This window comes from Camelus ferus, chromosome 2, assembly GCF_009834535.1.
Source record: "Camelus ferus isolate YT-003-E chromosome 2, BCGSAC_Cfer_1.0, whole genome shotgun sequence".
NCBI classification, from domain to species: Eukaryota; Metazoa; Chordata; class Mammalia; order Artiodactyla; family Camelidae; genus Camelus; species Camelus ferus.
Genome location: NC_045697.1, coordinates 11,746,180 through 11,766,332, shown reverse-complemented (window position 1 = coordinate 11,766,332; position 20,153 = coordinate 11,746,180). Strand labels below are relative to the sequence as shown.

The 20,153-nt window shown below is 41.9% G+C and overlaps 1 protein-coding gene across 4 annotated transcripts in view; it reads left to right on the top strand.

Annotated features, from left to right (window-relative positions):
• The window catches only part of QDPR (quinoid dihydropteridine reductase), a 93,712-nt gene that overhangs the window by 53,404 nt on the left and 20,155 nt on the right, over nucleotides 1-20,153 (top strand). For all 4 annotated transcript variants that reach the window (XM_032494522.1, XM_032494527.1, XM_032494510.1 and 1 more), the window contains exon 7: nucleotides 19,902-20,009. In XM_032494522.1, the coding sequence (XP_032350413.1) occupies nucleotides 19,902-20,009 (108 nt within the window). The remainder of the gene's footprint in view (nucleotides 1-19,901; nucleotides 20,010-20,153) is intronic.

Below are 20,153 nucleotides of genomic sequence, written 5' to 3'. Positions count from 1 at the left end.
TCATGTAAAAAGGGTATAAATACATTTACCTCCTATCATTGTGTGAAGATTTAATAAGATAGTGTATTAAGCATCATTAGCACAAGCCCTGGCATCCAGCAAGTGCTCAGTAATGTAGTTTTAGACTCGGATGGAGGATTCACCTCCTTCCTATGCCTCTTAAAAAATTGAGATATAATAGACACATAAAATTAGTTTCAGGTGTACAACATAGTGATTCAATATTTGTATATATTGCAAAATGATCACCACAATAAATCTAGTTAACATCCATCATCAAACGTAGTTACAATTTTCTTTCTTGTGATGAAAATTTTTAAGATTTACTCTCTTAACTTTCAAGTATGCAATATAGTATTATTAACTGTAGTTACTGTGCTGTATATTACATACCCATGACTTACTTATTTTATAGCTGGTAGTCTGTATCTTTTGACCCCCAACCATTTTGCCTACTCCCTATACTCCCTACCTCTAACAATCACCAATCTCTCTGTATCTATGAGTTTGGTGTTTTTAATATTTTTAGGTTCCACATATAAGTGAGATTATATGGTATTTGTCTTTCTCTACCAGACTTCTTTCACTTAGTATAATGCCTTCAAATTCTATTCATATCATTACAAATGACAATATTTCCTTTTTTGTGCCTGAATAATATTCCACTATCTGTCTATCTACCACATTTAAAAAAATCCATTCTTTCATTGATGGACACTTAGGTTGCTTCCATGTCTTGATTATTGTATATAATGCTGCAATGGACATGGGGGTTCATATATCTTTTCCAGTTACTATTCATTTCCTTCAGGAAATATTCATTTCCTTCAGATAAATACCCAGCAGTGGAACTGCTGGCTCATATGGTAGTTCTACTTTTAAGTTTTGGAGAAACCTCCATACAGTAGTTCGTAGTGGCTGTACCAACCTACATTTCCACCAACAGTGTACGAGGTTCCCTTTTCTCCATATACCTACCAATACTCGTATTTCTTATCTTTTTGATAATAGCCATTCTAAGAGGTGTAAGGTGATAGCTCATTGTGGTTTTGTTTTGCATTTCCCTGATGATAAGTGATGTTGAGCACATTTTCATGTACCTGTTGGCAATTTGGATATCTTTTTTGAACAAATGTCTCTTCAGATCCTCTGTCTATTTTTAAATAAGATTGTTTGTTTTTTGCTATTGAATTGTGTGAGTTTTTAAACATATACAGTGGATATTAACCCCTGATCAGATATGTGATTTGCAAAAAATTTCTTGCATTTAGTAGGTTGCCTTTTCATTTTGTTGATGGTTTCCTTTGCTGTGCAGAGGTTTCCCATGCCTTGTTCATCTCATTTACAACTCTCCTGAAGAGCATGGTTTCAGTTACTCAAGGCTACTTTTGCAACCAGAGAATCTGAAAGAAGGGAAGTTATATTTGTTGAACCCAGAGCAGCCATTCTAGTCACTGTGTGCCTACTGTGTGCTACTGGGGAGGGAATCTCAGGGGCTGTGGGGACACAGTTTACCTCATCAGGAGCAGGAGGGAAGCTCTGGGAAGGCTCCCTGGAGTAGGTGAGGCTTGAGTTGCCATTTGTAGGGTGAGCAGGCATTAGCTAATGAGAACTGGAAGGAGGAAAGTGGGAAGTCCTGCTTTAGGCAGGAAGAGTGGCAGTGTTAAGGGCTGAAGTCAAGAGAGAGCCAGCCTTGACTAATGGAATACTCATGGATTCCAATCTTTTTTTTTTTTTTTTAATTTTCTCCAGTCCCTGGGAGCAAATTGCAGTCTTTTTATTTATTTTTTTCCTCCTCTTGTGCTCAGTTGCCCTGTTTTTGAGGTCTCTTTTCTCCCTTTTACCATGGTTCTCAACTTGTTTTTGGGGGAAATACCTTAAGCAGAATTTAATGGGAAAAGAATCTCTGCCTCTTACTGTTCCAAATTCATTTTTATCCCTTCCTGCCTCAACAAAAACTTTATGGAATCAACACCACCATGCTCTGTGGGAAAAAAGAAAAACCTTCTGCTCCCTTAGCTCTGCTGGAAGCTGGAGGGTGCTAGGCCCCTGTGCAGTGGTGCATAGAATTCTAGCTTTTCCTCTCTTTTCTCTGTGTATTAATTAGGTTCAGAGATTACACTGTGTCTCTATATAAATATGAACAGTTAGGATTTACCAACATATATCTGTTTACTTTCTCTTGTTTAAAAAAAGACAAAAAATCTAGAAAAAAATGGGGTTATAGAAGGTCAACAAAGGGTGGGTTTGAGCTGTTTGGGTGGGTTAAGTGGGCATTTTGACACATGGCTTCACCTTTGGCATATTTAATTGTGGTGTTTAATGGACGTTGTTGCAGTTTAAGATGCCGCTTTTAAAATAAAATTCTCTCCTAATGGTGACTTGAGCCCTGCCACTTGATGGGAGAATCAGCAGAACCTGCAGGATCTAATTTGCAATTGACATTCTCTATTGTAATTTTGTTCCTATTTATTTAAAAATTTTTCTTTTTGTTTCACTGGAAAGGAAAAATGATGCTCAGTTTTAAACATTAAAAGTGTACAAGTTGCTTTGTTACAGTAAAAGCAATTGTGTAAAAAGAAAAAGAGGGAGCCAGCCTAACACGTGTTGAGTGAGAACCTGCAGGTGCCTGTAGCAAGGGCATAACTGATGAGTGACTTCTCATGACATGTGGACCAGTCCTGGACATGTGACCAGCCCAAAGATGGAGGTGAAGTTGAGAAATTATATTTGCCTTTATTCAAGTCTAAGGAGTAAGAACTGCAGTGAAATTTGGAAAATGAATGAGGAAGAAAAGTGTTTGTGATGGTGGGGATTTCATTCTTTTAAATGTGTGAGATGGTTCTAGCTTCCAGTGAATAATACCCAATATAATGAATTTCATTTTATGTCAGGAAGGTGGTAGGAATAGAGGATCTAAGATGCCTCTTGCAGGATTCTTTGTTAATATGCATGAGGCTAAGATGTCGGGGCACATATTCAAATTTGGCAATGGTGGAAGTAAAAAGACAGCTTCATTTTTTCCTTCCCTGAGGGAAAGTGGAAAGGCGGAAGGCTTAGCTTCAGCTCAAATTCATTCTGATTTCTTCCTGTTGGAATGTATCTCCGGCTCCCGGTCAGTCACAATAAAAAGTGGCCTTGAGAGTTGGGGTGGCAGTTACTTTAATGTAAATAGAACTTTAAAAAATTCTTCCAGGAAGCAGCCCTCAGACAAACTCTCTGACAGGTTTGAGATTTTATTGGATTAAGTACTGATTCCTGGGAAAAATGTGAGTGAGTCTGGTCACCTCTTACCCTGACACAGGCTTTCTTCAGGAAGGGACACAACACAAAACTGCATTAGGAGAAACAGAAAGTCCATTAGGAACCACTTTAATATAGCTTTTATTCTGTTGGCCATTTGCTAACTTAATAAAGATTGCATATCCCTGGTGGCTGATACTCAGAAATTTGAGATGTCAATTCCTGGAGGGTTCAGCGGAATAGCTTAAAAGAAAGCTAGAGATGCGCATCCTAATTTGTAGAGAGGGAGATGCGCCTGGCTCACGTTCAAAAGGTAAAGGCCATGAGGTCCAAGAGAACGGTGGACCCAAAGGCACTGTCCTGGGCTGGAGTCCTGACTTTGACATCTTCAGGCTATGTGACATCTCTGAGTGACTGTACCTCTCTGAGTCTTAGTTTCCTTACCTGTAAAGTGATATAATAAAATCTACCTTCTAGAACTGTAAACATTGACTGAGATGAGGTATATAAAGTGCTTACCCTTGTGTTTGCAACTCGGAGTCTTTGCCTTCAAGTGAGTTGGTGCCAAATGAGGAAAATGAGGGTGTTCTGGGGCTCAGCATATAGGATGGAGAGCCTTGGTCAGGTGGATGACTATGGCCAGGTGCTTGTGTCCTTGAGGATTGTGGCTGATGCAGGAGCGAGTGGAGGGTTTGCTGCAGAAGCATGGGCAGAGTGGGAAGGACCCCACCTCGTTTGAGCTCTTGCACACCACAAGGAACAGGTTTAGGCAAGAAAGGAAGTCCAAGCATGCATGTCAGCAAAACTCAGCACCTTGGAGGTCAAGGAAGAGTTTTAAGTGCTCTCTCATGACAGGGAGAGAGATGAAGCTGGGAGTTGACTATGAGACTGTGTTCTACTACAGCACCTCCAGGGCAGCTGGGAGCTTCAGATATGTGGAACAAAGGTCCTGGTAATCCTAGAGGTTGTGCGGTGTTCAGTTTCAGAGTCATGACAGGAGGAGGGTGGGCTCTAGTGTAGGGCAGGGGTTCAGGCAGTGGGCCATCCCCATGGCCAGGTGTACACAGGGGAGAAGCTAGTGTTTGGGGAAGGAACTGTGCCTGGGGAGGATGGGGCCCTCCGATGGAAGCCAATTCCTGCTGAAGATGGCTTCACACCCCAAAATTACAAGTGAACTGCTGAGTCAGAGTAAGAGTCAGAAGATGCAAGAAATGGTAAAAGTCATACCCTAGATGCTGTAGATAATAAAACAATGTAAGAAAAACTTTCAAATAAGTACATTTATAATCTCCGAAGAGATAAAGGAAAGGATAGAAACCATTAGGTAAGAACAGGGCATCATGGCAAAAGCACAGGTGAATTTGAGGAAGAACCAAATAGAAATTCAATAAATAAGTAAGCAATAATTGAAATGAGAAAAAAAAAGACTCATCAAATGGTAGACTAAGATATTTGAAGAAATGAGTAGTGAAGTGAAAGCTAGAGCTCAGTAAATGAGCAAAATGGAACACAGATATGAAAGAGAAATTATTAGAAAGGAAAGATAGATTAAAATGATTAAAATAACAAGAGTGTCAGAAAATTAGACTAGATATAATGAAGAAGGGGTACCTCTTTGAGGTAAAATGATGCAGAACTTTTCAGATTTGAAGAAAGCTTTAAGGTATAATGGAATCCTCAGAGTTTTAAAAAGTGTAAATAAAACAATTCATAGCCATACCACAGAAAACCAGAACATCAAAGCAAACGAAAAATACTAAATTCTGCAAAAGAAAGAGACATATTATTTATTAAAAATGCATGCTTCTTATAGATATTTGAACCATAAAATAAAGTAAAGAAAAACCTCATGTATAATTCAGTTATAGTCAACTACTATATTTTGGGTGTACTTCTTTCATTTCAAGACTTTCCTGTGCATATCTCTTTTTAAGAAAGTTTAACTCTTCAAGTATGCACTATTTTATGTCCTACTTTTTCATTTAACATATATCGTGAATTAGCCAGTATTATTTTGTAAAACAGTTTTCAGCATTGAGAAGTCTCACACTTACAGAAATGTTGCAAGTACAGGACAAAGAGCTTCCCCTTCCCTGAGCTGTTTGAGAGACAGTTGCCACTGATGCTCCACCACCTCCAAATCCTTTAGTGTTTATTTTCTGCAATGGACATTTTCTCACATAACTGTAATACAATAATGGAAGGCAGGACAATAATATTAGTGTATTGCATTTAATCCTTAGACCCCACTTGAATTTTGCCAATAGAGATAGATCCAGCTAGTTCAAAATCATGCATTGCCCTTAGTTGTCAGTCTGAAACTGTTGTTCAGTCTTTCCTTCCTGGTAACCATAAGTTCGTTTTCTATGTCTGTGAGTCAGTTTCTGTTTTGTAAATAAGTTCATTTGTGTCATTGTTTTAGGTTCCACGTATAAGAGTTATCATACGGTGTTTTTCTTTCTTCTTCTGGCTTACTTCACTTAGTATGACATTCTCCAAGCCCATCCATGTTGCTGCAAATGGCGTTATTTTATTCTTTTTTTATGGATTTTTCATTTTTAAATTCTTTTTCATTATAAACATAATTTAAAAGGAGAGCCGAAGTTATCTTTAAAATTGCTTTTTTTGGACCTTCAGAACACTTACTTATTTTTGCTTTTATAATTTTACCACAAAAAACCTTAAGCATTTCCTGAATTTTGGTATTTCCTGATGTCTGAGCTGCTGGTGGGAGACAAGGTGGCTCAGTTGAAGACAGCAGAAGGAACAGAGAACAGAAAAGTCCAGGGTGGGTAGGGGGATGGAGGGAGGAGGTACTGGGTTGGCTGCATGCCTCTAAATTACCTTCAACCTCAATTGGTAAGCACCATGTCTCCTCTCATCCCCTAGCCTCCCCCTTTAGTTACTGCCTGCCCCTGATTTACAGATGGTCTACAGAATTTTCTTTTCTCATGAGAAAGATTTTATTCTCCCATGATTATTTTGTGGCCATAGTACAGGCCATTGGTCCTCAGGGTGGTGCCAGTGGTTTTGTTGAAGCCCAGAGGACCAAGGCCACTTAAAAATGCCCACCCCTAGAGATGTTGAGCAGGGAGGTCAGCACTGCCAGAGAGGAAATGGCATCCATTATTTAACCCACGATCTAGGGTAATGATTTTTCCCTAAGATGTCTTCCAATTAGAGTGCTTAAGGAAGTTCAATTGCAAATGCTTGCTGTTCTCTGATTGATTTGAAAAATGAAAAAACATATTGCTCATTGCAGACTTCCTCTACAAATGGAGGTCAGTGGAGAAAATCATAGTCTTTTGGGTAATTAGAGCTGGAAGGACCTTGGAGATATCATCTAAGTCAGTGTTTTTCAAATTTTTTAGCCACTGGATTTCTTCTTACCCAAGTGCAGTCAATCATATGATCAATCCCAATAAATAAATAAAAATGAAAAAAGCCATCTGCTTAAACTTCACTCTTCCTTCTGCTGAAAAACCCTCTGTCTAGTCCAAGATCTTCAAACTGAGACCCCAGAGAAAGGAGCTGATGGGTTCAGACTCACCCAGTTTGTGATTGGTGGGTCATGGCCAGAGCTCCTGTTTCCCAAATCTTAAGTCAGGGCTCCTTGAACCAGACAAGACATAGCATGATCTTCTGAGGTCTTTTGTTCTTCTAGAGCTCAGATGAAAAGGGAAGGAAATAGAAGCAGTGGATTAATCTGGTACCTTGAGGAGATCCTCCCAACTCAGCAGGGCGTGTGACTCAGCTAAGGCCACATGGCTGGGCCTGGTGAGAAGGCCTCCTGGCAGGGGTTGCCTAAGGGTGACTCAGGTTCAAAAATAAGGTGTCTCCAAGGACTGGGGATGAGAAACACTGGGAAAACAATGAAAGTTTGTCTGAACTAGACATAAGTACAAGCAGGTGGAACATTCCTTTCACCAGAGAGTCTCCCTTTTTGCAAAAAAATGGAGGCTTCACAAGCTCCCTTCTATAGGGTGTGAGAGTGAGTTGGGACCCCCTGTTTTCTCAGTGGGAGGAAGTTACCCTCCAGCCATGACTTCCGCCCTCTTGGTGGTTGCTGTTGTGGTGTGAGGGGAGCCGGAGGCAGTGTGACTGATGGGAGGGAGGGGTGAGAGGGAAAGGTTTCTGAGCCTCTGTGATGACTGAGAAACTTTGGGCAAAGGAAGGAAGAGCCCCTTGGACTCAGTCTTGGTAGGGAGAGGGATGGCTGGAACTGAAGAAGAAAGTTTCTAGGCGTCACCGTCAGAGAGAGAATTTTTCTGGAGGCCATTGCTGGGTGAGGGGGAGAGATAGCATGAGAAGGGAGACTGACTAAAAGAAAATTCTACTCGAAGGACAATTAAAATATTCTGCTGTGCATGGAGAATGCACTGGCCTTCTTAGCCTATTTCCTCAAGGGTCTGAGTAAAGTTTTGAATTGGTTTAGAGCACTTTTTTGGGACCACTGGACTCTGGTTCTTTGAAACACAGCCTGTGCAACATGCATGGCCTTAACTGTGTTTGGAATACTTATGCATGGTAACCTTGCAGACAGGTAGGGACTTAGGGCCAAAGGCTTTGGCTGTACTTGGCTATGCTCTGATTTAAGAAATCAGCACTTCTAATGAAGCAATGGATTAACTTGAAGTTGCAATGATCAGAAACCTACAAAACTATAGTGATGGAGAGGCATGCAATTATCTGTGCTTGCTGACAACTGGTGGCTGAATGAGTGATGGAGGTGTTGAGGAGCAGCTAGAAGTCTCTTGCAGGCCTCTCATTGTCAATCCACTGGGGTGCCCTCAATCCCCAATCCTGAGCTTTCTCTGGACTCCGGAGCCCTAGTTTTCCACCCACTTCCACCCTGAGACTTGCATTTGAGTGTCGAGTTTTCGATTGTCAGCCTCTGTTCTGATTGCTCCGTGCCCAGGCAGGTCTAGATGTTAAGTATTTCGAATATTACAGCCGGCTTATCCTATTACGCAAGCGTGCTAGGTGCAAAAATCCATTCCTCCTGGGGAACATATGAGATTAACATTCTGTTGCAAAAGATGTTTAAACCTGGACAGTTTGGAGTGCTGGTGTGTATGTGGGGTGTGACTGAGGGATGGGGGTTAGTGAAACCGACAGACTAGATTTGTAGGAAGACTGCAGGCTATGTGTTTGCATTTAGGCCCCACATTCTTGCCTAGCAGGATTTGGCTGCAAATTCTTTCCAGATGAAAACATGAATATCTTAGTAACCCCTCTAGGTGATAAATAATGTGAACAACTTTTACGTTTTTCATGTCTTCCCGCATCTCTTGTGTGTCTGAAATGACACCAGAGCTGTAACTCCACATACTGGGTGCTCAGACAAGTTTGCCAAATTTGTGAATTGAGCTTTTCTCAAGGGGGTTAGTTATCGGATTAGTCAGGATTCTTGACTGCAAGTGATGAAAACTCTACTGGAACTAGTTTAGGCAAAAGAGGAAATTAATTCTCTTGGGTAGATGGGAAGGAAGAGGTAGGGCTTGGGGCAACTGAAACCAGGGACCTTTTTTTGGGCTTGACTTCTCTCTGAGTGTCAGCTTCATTTTACTTACTGCATCCAGCCCTCTTAGGAGGAGAGAAAGTAACAATTAGTAGTGTCCAGAAGCAAAATTTGATAGTATAGCCCAAGAAGAAAGAACTCTTGCCCTAACTCCAATGTAAAGAGAATCTGGGTAGAAATTCTGGTTGGCCAGGCATGGGTCATGGGATCTGGTTCTTGGATCAGATCATATTCAATCAGGAGGGGAGTCAGTTTACTACAATCCACTGATCCAAGGAGTTGAACTGAGGGGGAGGAAACTTCACTAAAAGAAAAGTGGTATTATTCCCATTTGATAGGCATATTGACAGACGAAAGAACTGCTGCTCACTTTACACACACAAAATTCACAAAACAGTGGGTTGAACTGGGGGTATTAGCTCAGTGTGTTAGTTTTTCAGATTGGAGAGATCAAGCTGGGTGACAAATTCACAACTGGGAGAAGATAAGACTTGAGCTGGCTGTTGAAGGTTGGGCAGAATTTGGATGTAGAGAGGAGCAGGGACAGGGTGAGGGAGGAGAAGTGGATCTAATTAACATCATGAGGATGGAGATTGGGAGGAATAATAAAGCACTAACAGCACCATCACCACCATTAGCTCACATTTATTGAGTACCATGTGCTCATACCATTGAAGGTACCTTACATGTATCATCTCACTTAATCCTCATAACAACTCTTTGAGACAGTGATTAAAAGCAAAGGAAGATGGAAGATATGAGATGGAGAGCAGTGGGAAACATTTTGTATAAGAGATGACTTATCACTAAATAGTAGTTGAGAAAAACCATTCATACAATATTCAGCAAGTATTTATTGAGCCCTGATTAGGTCCTAGCCAGTGTGCAACTTTGCTTTAGAAACATTTAAAAAAATTCTCTTGTGAGTTGGCTCGAGCAAGCTTTGCCTTTAATTTCGTATATTAGTCAGGTTAAGATAAGTGATGCTGCATTAATAAAACACCGCCAAATCTCAGTGGCTTACAAAACCAAAGTATAGCTCCTGCTTGCTCAAGTCCACTGATCTTCTGGACAACTCTTCAAGATAAAGCTTCAATGCTGTGGCTTCCTCACCTCATCACAAGGCTTCTGATTCCTGTAAGACTATCCCATTAGGAGAAGAGAATTCTGAGGGGACTATGCCAGCAATTAAACATTTCAGAGCAAACTTGTCACATGACGTCACCTACCTATAAAGAAGGTAAGGGCATGTGATAATCCTTCTGTGCCTGGAAGAAGAACTTGGATATGAGACACACTAGAACTCCAACATATTTCCTGAGCAAGATACTTATTTATTTTCTTTCTTCTCTCCCTCCCTCCCTCGCTCCCTCCCTCCCTTCCTTCCTTCCTCCCTCCCTCCCTCCCTCCCTTCCTTCCTTCCTTCCTTCCCTCCCTCTCTCTCTCCTTGCCTGTCTCCCATTTTTCTTCAGGATTGTCTCGAGACTTAGGCTCTCAGCCTTGAACGTGACTCCCAGAGACAGCTGAGTGACTGCCCTTTGTTCAAGCTCTACAGCGCTACATTCAGAAAGTGTAACATCTGGGCCAGGCTGTGTCAGTCCGGGGAGGCTGAGGTGATTAATGACTGTGCTTGTGTTCGAGTATACAGCATTGCACCCTATTTGCAATCACGTTGTGCCCTGCATATTTCTAAGATGATAAGGTGCACCTGTTCCAGGTGCAATGGCTTCCAGAAAACATCTAGAACTGTTTCAGGCTCAGGCAGGGCAGCTGAGCCGCCAGGAAGTCAGATGTCTTTAGTGGTTGTTCAACTCTGAAATTCAAATTGTGTGGAAAGGCTCTCAGGAAACAAAATTCATTTTTAAGACTTTTTTTTTCTTGCATGGTTGAAGTCTCCTGTGTATGATGCCCAATCTATTATGAATTTCTTTCAAGTGAAGTGATAACTTTCAGATTACCTTGGCAATTTCTTCATCTGATGGAAGGGTATCTATATGTCACCCCTCTATTGCTTGAATTATTTCAATCCTACTCCTGGATGGTCCTCTGTGGTGGCCAAAGGAATAGTGACATAAAATCATAGTATTCTCAACACCCCAAAGAAACTCACATCCATTTGCCACCATCAGGTGGTACAAGCACATGAAACCATCTTGTTATTTTTTTTTGTTAGGAGTTTATTGGAAGAATAACATAATGGTTAAAACTGCAGCTCTTGCAATCAGACCTAGGTTTGAATTACGGTTTGGCCACTCACTGATTGTGTGACTTTGGGGACACAGCTCTTTGAGCCTTGATTTTCACATTGATAAAAATGAGAGAAATAATAGTCTTGATCTCATGCAATTGTGAGGATTCAGGGAGTTAATGCTTAGAAAGCACTTAACACAGCTCCTGGCAGTTAGTAAGTGCTCAGTTTACATTGGCTTTTATTAGTAATAAGCCCTATTTTACAGAACAGCATAGATGTTAATCTGCTTCTTTGATTAATAAAATTTTGGAAAATAAAGCATTACTCAGTAAATAGCATTTATTTATTTATTTGTTTGGATCTTTTAAAACCTGAGAGTTTAAGTAGGAGAAATCAAAAGGGACTTTTGGAGGTGGATAAAAGGTTAAGAATCGCTGCCCTTATGCTATAAAACAGAGGTTGCAAACTAGAGCCGAACAGCAAACGTGGCCACCAGAGGGGTCTGACTTGGACAATGTTTTGGGTTTAACTTGACTTGGCTGCTAATGTTTAAGTATCAAAAGATTTCACATAAAAATTAGTGTCTAGTTTTGGGCTTGTGTCTGGCCTGTTTTACTCTTGTATGTTACCTGCCTATGGAAGGCAGAATAATGGTCCTCCAATGACATCCATGTCCTAATTCCTGGGACGTGGAATGTGTCAGGTTACATGGAGGCTGTATAAAGAATTAAGGTTGCTGTTCATCTGACCTTGAAGTAGGGAGATCATGCTGGATTTTCCAAAGTAGTCCCAACCGTTCCTATAAGTGGGAGAGGGACGTAGAATAGGAAAGTAGGAGGGAGATGAGGTTATGGAAGAATGGATGGAGAGATTCAACACTGTTGATTTTGAAGATGGCAGAGGGGGCCGTGAGCCAAGGCATGTAGGTGGCCTCCAGAAGCTGGAAAAGACAAGAAAATAGATTCTTCCCTAGAGCTTCCAAAGAGGGACACAGCCCTGTGACACCTTGATTTTAGCCCAGTGAGACCTGGGCTGGACTCCCGACATCCAGAACTGTAAGATAACATGTTTTTCTTTATTAAGCTATTAAGTTTGTGATAACTTTCTATAGCAACAATGAAAAATGAATGCACTGCCATATTCCTGTAAGATAAAGCTATTTTTCCCTGTTCATGAGCTTTTTAAAGTTTTGAACCTAATTCTTTTGAGGGGCTTTGTAATCCCAGCAAAGTCACTAAGCCGAACAGAAATGCAGAAGCTCCCTGGCTTCCCTACTGGAAAATGTGGATCAGTGGGAGTGCTTGCTGCCTTTGATGTCAGGCATCCATGCTGGCATCTGTCAAGGACTTCCAGCTACACAAGAGAATGGTACTTTTGGTGTTTAAAATATGTACTAAGTGATAGTAAATCCTGGGGAATGGTTGTAGCCCCTCCTGCTGGGATTTTAGCAATAGATTTTTCACATGGTTTGGAAGAGTTCAGCGTTTTTCTCAAACACAGATTGCCTGGGCTGGGTGAGCAATATTAACGAGGAGGGGAAGATCTTGTCTGAGAAGTATGTTTTTATTCATCTCTGCATAAATGACCATGGAGACCCTGGGAAGGAACTAGGACTGAGAGAGGTAGAAAGAAACAGAATTCTTCCCAAGATGCCTCGGAGCAAAGGGGCAAGGGCCTGTGGGAGCAGACGTGGTTGGGACCTAGGTAAGGCCGGTTAGGAACAGGGGAGGAGTGTGCCTGGTGTCTCACCCATGGACCCAAGTGGACGAACAGAGAATATGAGTCTGAAGGTTGGCTTTTAAATACAGCCTCCTGGCAGGGCCTGAGCTGAGTCTCAGTGCTCCCCCAATTCCCCAGTCAGATGAGTTATCCTACTCTTTTCTTGAACTTGAGAGTGAAGGAGTGGGGAGAAGCTGGCAGTGTTCCTTCTGTAACTTCCGCTCTGGGCAGATGCGATGGTTAACTTTATGCATCAGCTGGACTGGGCCATGGGATGCCCAGATAGCTGTTTAAACGTTGTTTCCGGGTGTGTCTGTGAGGCTGTGTTTCTGGATGAGATTAGCAGGTGCATTTGTGGATGAGTAAAGCGGATGGCCTCCCCTGTGTGGGTGGGCCTAACTAATCAGCTGAGGCCTGAACAGAACAAAAACGTGGAGGGAGTTTGGCCATGGGGATGGGACGTTGATTTTCTCCTGCTCTTGGCACGCTTGGTTCTCAGGCCTGCTGACGGAGGTAGATCTCTATGAGATAGTACTCTTGGTTTATGTTTCATTTTGGTCTTGATCTTGAGCAAACTGTGGTATTGACATGACCTCAGAATACATGCAATTGTATTCGACAATTTACCCTTCTGGATTCACTTATTCTATTTCATGGTCTCTCATGTTTCCGAGTGTTATCATGCTCTTGTGGGATGATGGTGAGGGGCACTGCGACTTGGTGAGGGGCAGATGGTACAGTGGGGAGGGATGGGCCTGACCACCCCCTTCCCCGACCCCCTAGGCTTCTCTATCTGACTCCCCGGCGGTGCCTTCCCACCATTACCTTGTGTTTGGTCCTGGGTCTCAACACAGAAATTCAGAGGATGGTAATGTTCAAAGTGTTCCTCTGAACAGAGAAGGTCTCTCTGGAAACTTTCTTTTTTCTTTTCTATTTTTTTTTTTTTTTTTTTTTTTTTACTGCTAGGACTTAAAACTTGAGAGCACTGAGGCCTTTTAAATACAGAATCTTGTACTCTCATGCTTTGATTGCTACCAAATCCAGAGGTTTAAAATGCATTCCAAAGTGTAAAACTTGCCACTAAAAGGAATGTTTATAATTTGTCTTTGTATTTCAAAAGTGACTTTAAGATTCCTCCCTCTCTCTCCAGCATTTGCTCTGTGAAAAAGAGATTTTCCCAGACACAGTCCAATCCTTTCTTCAGCATGACAAATGTTGAATGCATTTTCCTAAATACATGTATACACCAGCATGATCTCCCAATGAAGTCTTAAAGCCCAGTTGACTGAGAAGGCTGGCTTAGTAATGTGGAAATTGCTTGAGCAGTGGTTTTCTGAGGTTTATTACTTAAGCCCAGGTTCAAATGGGACTTGTCTGGGAGGGAGCAGGGAGAAATCACACACACAATGGCCACTTGAAGCAGAGAGACCCCAACCCAAACACTGTCTGCCCTTCTTCCCTGTGGCTGGTAATTCACCAGGTAAAATGTAGGACTCAGTGCTGCCTAAACAAAGAACAAGCAAAGCAAGCAAAAGCCTGAAACAATGACCTTTTGCAGGGACGGAATTTACCTGAAATCTCCAGGCAGAAAGAGGGGGGTTCTAGCTCCCAGAAAGGATGCTGCCAAAATGCGATTTGGAAAGCGAATCCACGGGCAGGGCTTAATGTGCCAGATTTATGCGTGCTGTCAGCTTCTGAGCAATACAATTATGGTCATTTTTCTGCCTTGAGCTACTGCCTCCCGGTTTCTGGGAACAGGGCTCGAGTATTTCCCACTTGGTGACATTTATTGCCACCACCCCTCATAGCAGAGTTCACCTTTGGTTTTCCTTCTTCCCCAACCTCCACTGAATCTCATATTTAAAAAGAGACACTATTCGTGTTTTCAATTGTTAATACAAATATGAATCAGGTGATAAAGATCAACTTTTGTAATACTGTACTGGGGTAGATTTCCTGGTCTCAGGCAGCTGAGAAATTGCTGAGAGCTTCAGATCCCTCCAAGCATCCGTAAACAAGATGGGAGCCCAGGCCTGCGATGCCTGCCTTGTGGTGCAGACAGGTCTATGGAAGGACCCCACCATAGATGCTTTGATTCATGATTGCATCATGCTGGGGGTGGGGCTTGCCCGGAGAAGGCTGATTTATTGGAGGTGAAGTTCTCATCTGCATGCGTGTGCATGTGCATCAAAGCTCCCTCTCTGATCTCCTGTCCTGTCCTGTCCTGTCCTGACTCTGGCTCAGAATTGGTGGCTGTGTGGCACTTGCTTACTCTTTTTTTAACTCTAAGAGTTGAGGAGCCTGTTCAGTGGGATTGTGCAGGTGGATAATAGCTGCTCTTGGTCCTTTTCTTTCAGCATCACCATCCTCACCTTCATCATCATATCCATCACCATCATCGTCATCGTAGTGGTCCCCTTTGTCACTATTATGGTCATTATTCCTAAAATTGATCAAGCGTCTTCTCTGCCCAATGCTGTGTTAGGCACTTTAGAAGTAAAATCTTACTTAACTCTTAAAACAAACACCACCAATGAGATATGATTGCTTCCACGTGGCAGCGAGGCACCTACATCTCTGAATGGTTAAGCATCTTAACTAAGTCCCAGAATGAAACCTGCACATCGATCTGTTTGACTTTAGAGCCTATGTCCTCAGTATCATGCCATGCTGCCTCTCTTAGACGTCTAGCTCTAAACAGAGGTTTTGTCATGCCCCAAATCAATGGGATCAGTGAAGCCAGATTAAACAAAAAACTTTCTTAAAGCAGCACGCTGAGATGAAACAATGATCTCCCTTCACTAAGCACAAGGATTAAGTGTTTAGTGATTTCATTAGGACGCATCTAGCTTTCACTGCAGTCAGGGGAATACGAATGTTTTAGAACTTGGCGTTAGTGTTTGATTTTGCGTGGCTTTGACCCTTTGTGGATCCACCTGCTTGTCCCTTCAAACAATAGGCTTCTTCTTTATAAAGGAGCATTCCCATGCATGATTATTTTATTAATTTTCTGGACTTCAAGGAAGTCAGCTCATAAGACTTTATAAGAAACAATGACCAGGAACGTAAAACAACATCTGAAAAATTCAACTCTTGTGCTGGATTAATGAGCAACGGAGTGTCTGTGGGAAATGGAGGCATCTGGGGGAGGGTGGGGGGCAGGGGCGTGATGGAGGGAGGCCGCCTACATTGTAGGATAAAATATAACATTTGTGGCTCATAAAATTTTTCTATGAGCCATTTTCTGCTAAACTCCATCATTGTTTCTTGACGTGTTCGGGAGCTTGGTCTGTGCTCATTCATTTACTTTATAACAGAAATACTGGATTAAAGTGTAAGGAAAAAGACATTCTGGTGATAGGCTGAAAAGACAAGGGGTGACTTGACCAGAAAAATGTTTGGGGGAAACATATACACTGTTATTTGCTCTAGTTTTAGTTATTTAAAAAAATTGTAGGGGGTTGATGGGGGTATAACTCAGTGGCTGAGCATGTGTTTTACGTGCATGAGATCCTGGGTTCAATCCCCAGTACCTCCAAAAAAATTGCGGGGGAATACAATGCTCTCAAAGGATTGAGTCTTAAATATGAGAAGTGTATTTAAGAGAAGAGAGAATTATTCACAGACTGGAACTGAAACATGAGAGAGTGAGGGTCTCTAGGTTCTAGAGGAATCTGGGAAATGTGTTTTCTAAACTAAGAGAACCCTTGGGTTCTCCTTATAACCACCTTCAGTCCTTTTGGTGGTCTCAGCTCTTCTGGATGGGTATAAGGGGGTGGGAGTTTCAGCAATGCCGCAAGCTGGTAACTCAAGCCACTTTCAAATACCCGATGGGGGCAGGGGCTCTCCTGTCTCTGGCTCCAGAGTTTTCTGTCTTGCAGAGGTGGTGGGAGGACTCAGCCAATGAGGTGCTCTGGGGTTGCAACCATTTCAATTATTTATGCTCACTGCAACCTTGTCAATGGAAGATGAACTGCTGAACCCAAGAAATTCTCAAAGTTGGATACAATTCCTGTTGTTTACAACTGAGTTCATCTCCCTGTGATCCCATCTTTGCCCCTGCACCCCCAACCCCAGATTTCTTCCAAGACCCTTTCCTAAGATGGAGCTAATTAAGCCAAATGTTGCCTTTATGTCCAGTTTCCTTCTTTGCCTGTGGCTTTTTCTTTTTCAATGATAGTATCACAGACTGGGGAAGGGCCTGGTTGCCAAGGCAACGGGATGTGTTGCCCGTGCTTTCTCAGTGTCAACTGGACGCTCTACTCAATTTGCTGGATCACGGGGGGAGGGTTGTTTCTACGCAGTGAGACCTCTTTAAAGCTTTAATGAGCCAGCACACTGCAAATCATCTCATTATCCCCAGGGTGACCAGTTATCGGGAGCCCAGGGACAGATGGATCTGGAAAGGCGGATTTGAGCAAGGCCAAGTTCTCTTTGTCCCTTATGGCCTGGAGTCTACATACCAGGCCTTCGAGATGGTGTGTTGTCTGCGTCATTCTGCCCCTTCCAGCATCATGCAGCTGGGCTCCTGGGATTCTTTACCGGACTGAAACCTTCCCCTGGGCTGGCATTGCCCTCTCCTCCTGGGTCCCAGCAATTTTACATTTCTCCTTTACTCCTCTAATGCAATTGCTGTTAGTTCACAAGTTCGTGGGGCCACATTTTATTTATTTTTGTTATGTTACCCAGCACAGAGCTCAGGTCCTGTCATATGGCAGTGTTGGTAAATATTTGTTGGATGGTGTATGAAATAATCAATTCTGCCCTTTACCTTCCTGAGCCCTAAGTAACCAATATATCAATCAAAAATGTATGAAGCACTGTATTAGTTTGCTCAGGCTGCCATGACAAAATACCACAGAGTGCGTGACTTAAACACAGAAATTAATTTTTTCATAGTTCTGGAGGCTGGAAGTCCAAGGTCAAAGTGTTGGCTGGTTTGATTTCTTCTAAAGCTTTTCTTTCTGGCTTGCCAAAGGCTGCCTTCTCGCTGGGTCCTCACACAGTCATCCCTGGTGTCTCTTTTGGGGTCTAAATTTCCTCTTCTTCTAAGGACACCAGCCAGATTGGATTAGGGCTCACTATTACAGCCTCCTTTTTACTTAATCATCTTTTAAAAGGTCCTATCTCCAAATCCAGTCACATTCTGAGGTACTGGGGGTTAAGATACCAACATATGAATTTTGGGGACATAATTCAGCCCATTACAAGTATCTACTATTCTTCAGGACCTGTGCTAAGCCCTGAAGGCAAGCGGAAGTGATTTTCAAAATTCTTGACAACTGCTATGGCAATGCATACTGAGCATTCAGGATGGACCAGGCCAGTCAGAACGGATGCTTGTTGTAAATAATTGGATTACCTGTGTTCGCACATCCTGGCTTGGTCTTGCCTCCAGATAATGGCATTGCATGGTCCCAGATCTCAGGCAACTTATAGTCTACTGGAAGACCTAACAATGAAAGAGTAATTCTTTCTTTTAATTGAAGTATAGTTGATTTACAGTGTGTTAATTTCTGCACAGCATAGTGATTCTGTTCAGCATAGTGATTCTATAGTTTATATATATATATATATATATATATATATATATGTATTCCTTTTCATATTCTTTTTCATTATAGGCTGTTACAAAGTATTGAATACAGTTCCCTGTGCTAGAACATAATTGTTTTTCTATTTTATATACAGTAGTTAGTATCTGCAAATCCTGAACTCCCAATTTATTCATCCACTCCTTCTCTCATCACTGGCAACCATAAGTTTCTTTTCTATGTCTGTGAGTCTGTTTCTGTTTGTAAATAAGTTCATTTGTGTCATTTTTAAGATTCCACATATAAGTGATACCAGATGATATTTGTCCTTGTCTGCCTACTTCATCTAGTATGACAATCTTGAGGTCCACCCATGTTGCTGCAAATGGCATTATTTTATTCTTTTTTATGGCTGAGTAGTATTCCACAGTGTGTGTACACCACAATTTCTTTACCCAGTTATTTGTTGATGGACATTTAAGTTGCTTCCATGTCTTGGCTATCATAAATAGTGCTGCTGTGAACATTGGGGTGCATGTATCTCTTTGAATTAAGGTTCCCTCTGGATATATGCCCAGGACTGGAATTGCTTATCCAGTCACTGGTTGACGGACGTTTAAGTTGCTTCCATGTCTTGGCTATTGTAAATAGTATTCCTATGAACATTAGGGTACATGTGTCTTTTCAAATTAGGAGACTCTTTTTCTTACTTCTTTCAGCTAAAGAGTGACATATAATATCGGAGAAGATAAAATTAGGGAGTTAGCTTATGTTTTGTGGAATGGTGTGGAATATTAATAATTGAATAGCAAGGTTGAATAGAATAAGGGAATAAGAAAGACAGGATCAAGTAATGAGGGTGCAGGATACCTTCCTTCAGGAAGTATCAGGGAAGGCTTGTTAATCATCATCATAGCTAACACATTGTGCATCTTCTCTGCATTCAACTAACATTTGTTAAGCACATAATATATGCTTAGAACTAGCATTGGAAGAGGCACCAAATAGCAGGGAAGGTGGTTACTTCTGTGGTGTTTACAATCTAGGGCTGACTTCTTTTCTACGTTATAGTGGATGCTGCCTTGTACCACTCAGATCACCCTTTAGAATTGTTCTTCCAGCTCTTGGCTGGTGTTGACAGCTGGTAGTTTACAGGAATTGTAAAACCTTGCCTCATCTTGGGTTATTCTTCCTCTTGGGAGGTAGTAGCCTGCCTCCAATGACTAGTAGATGACAGAGGACCAGCTCTTTGACTTACTTCCAGACAACTTGGAAGGGCTATTCCAGCTCCAGAGCCCCCCAGGGAATCAGCTGAGGCCTCTGGTGTGACTGCATCCCATGCAATATGTCCCCCTGTCCAGTCCTGAACCCCTTGCTACCCCACTGCTGCTGACTTGGGTAACACTCTCCAAAAAGCTTCCTGTGCACAGTCTCCACCTGAGGGTCTTAGATGCGAGACTTGAGCTAAGACACATGTATTTTTAAAAAATCCCAACCACCATCTATTATGCTATGATATTTTATTATACTCATTTTACAAATTAAGGAAATTAAGGCTGAAAGAGGCTGAATAACTTGCTGCAATCACAGAGCTAAAAAGTGATAAAACTGCTGCATGAACCATTTCTGCCTGAATAAAAGTACCCTTAAAAAAAGCCGGTGCTCTTAAAGACTATCCTACTCTGTCTTGAAGGTGGCAGGGATGCTGGACCTTGAGGATGAGCAAGATTGGAACAAGCCTGAGTTTTGAACACAACTTCTCCCCGCTCCCAAGAGTTAACCTGGATTGCTCATTGCCTGGATAAGAATCAAGTCACTTACTATTGATCCTAAAAAAGCCACTGTTCTTTTTTCCTCAAGTATCTCTGTAAATGCAGTGTATTGATTTCAGAGAGCCAATTCAAGCCATTTAAAAAAAAAACTATGAAAATATAGATTTTGTTAA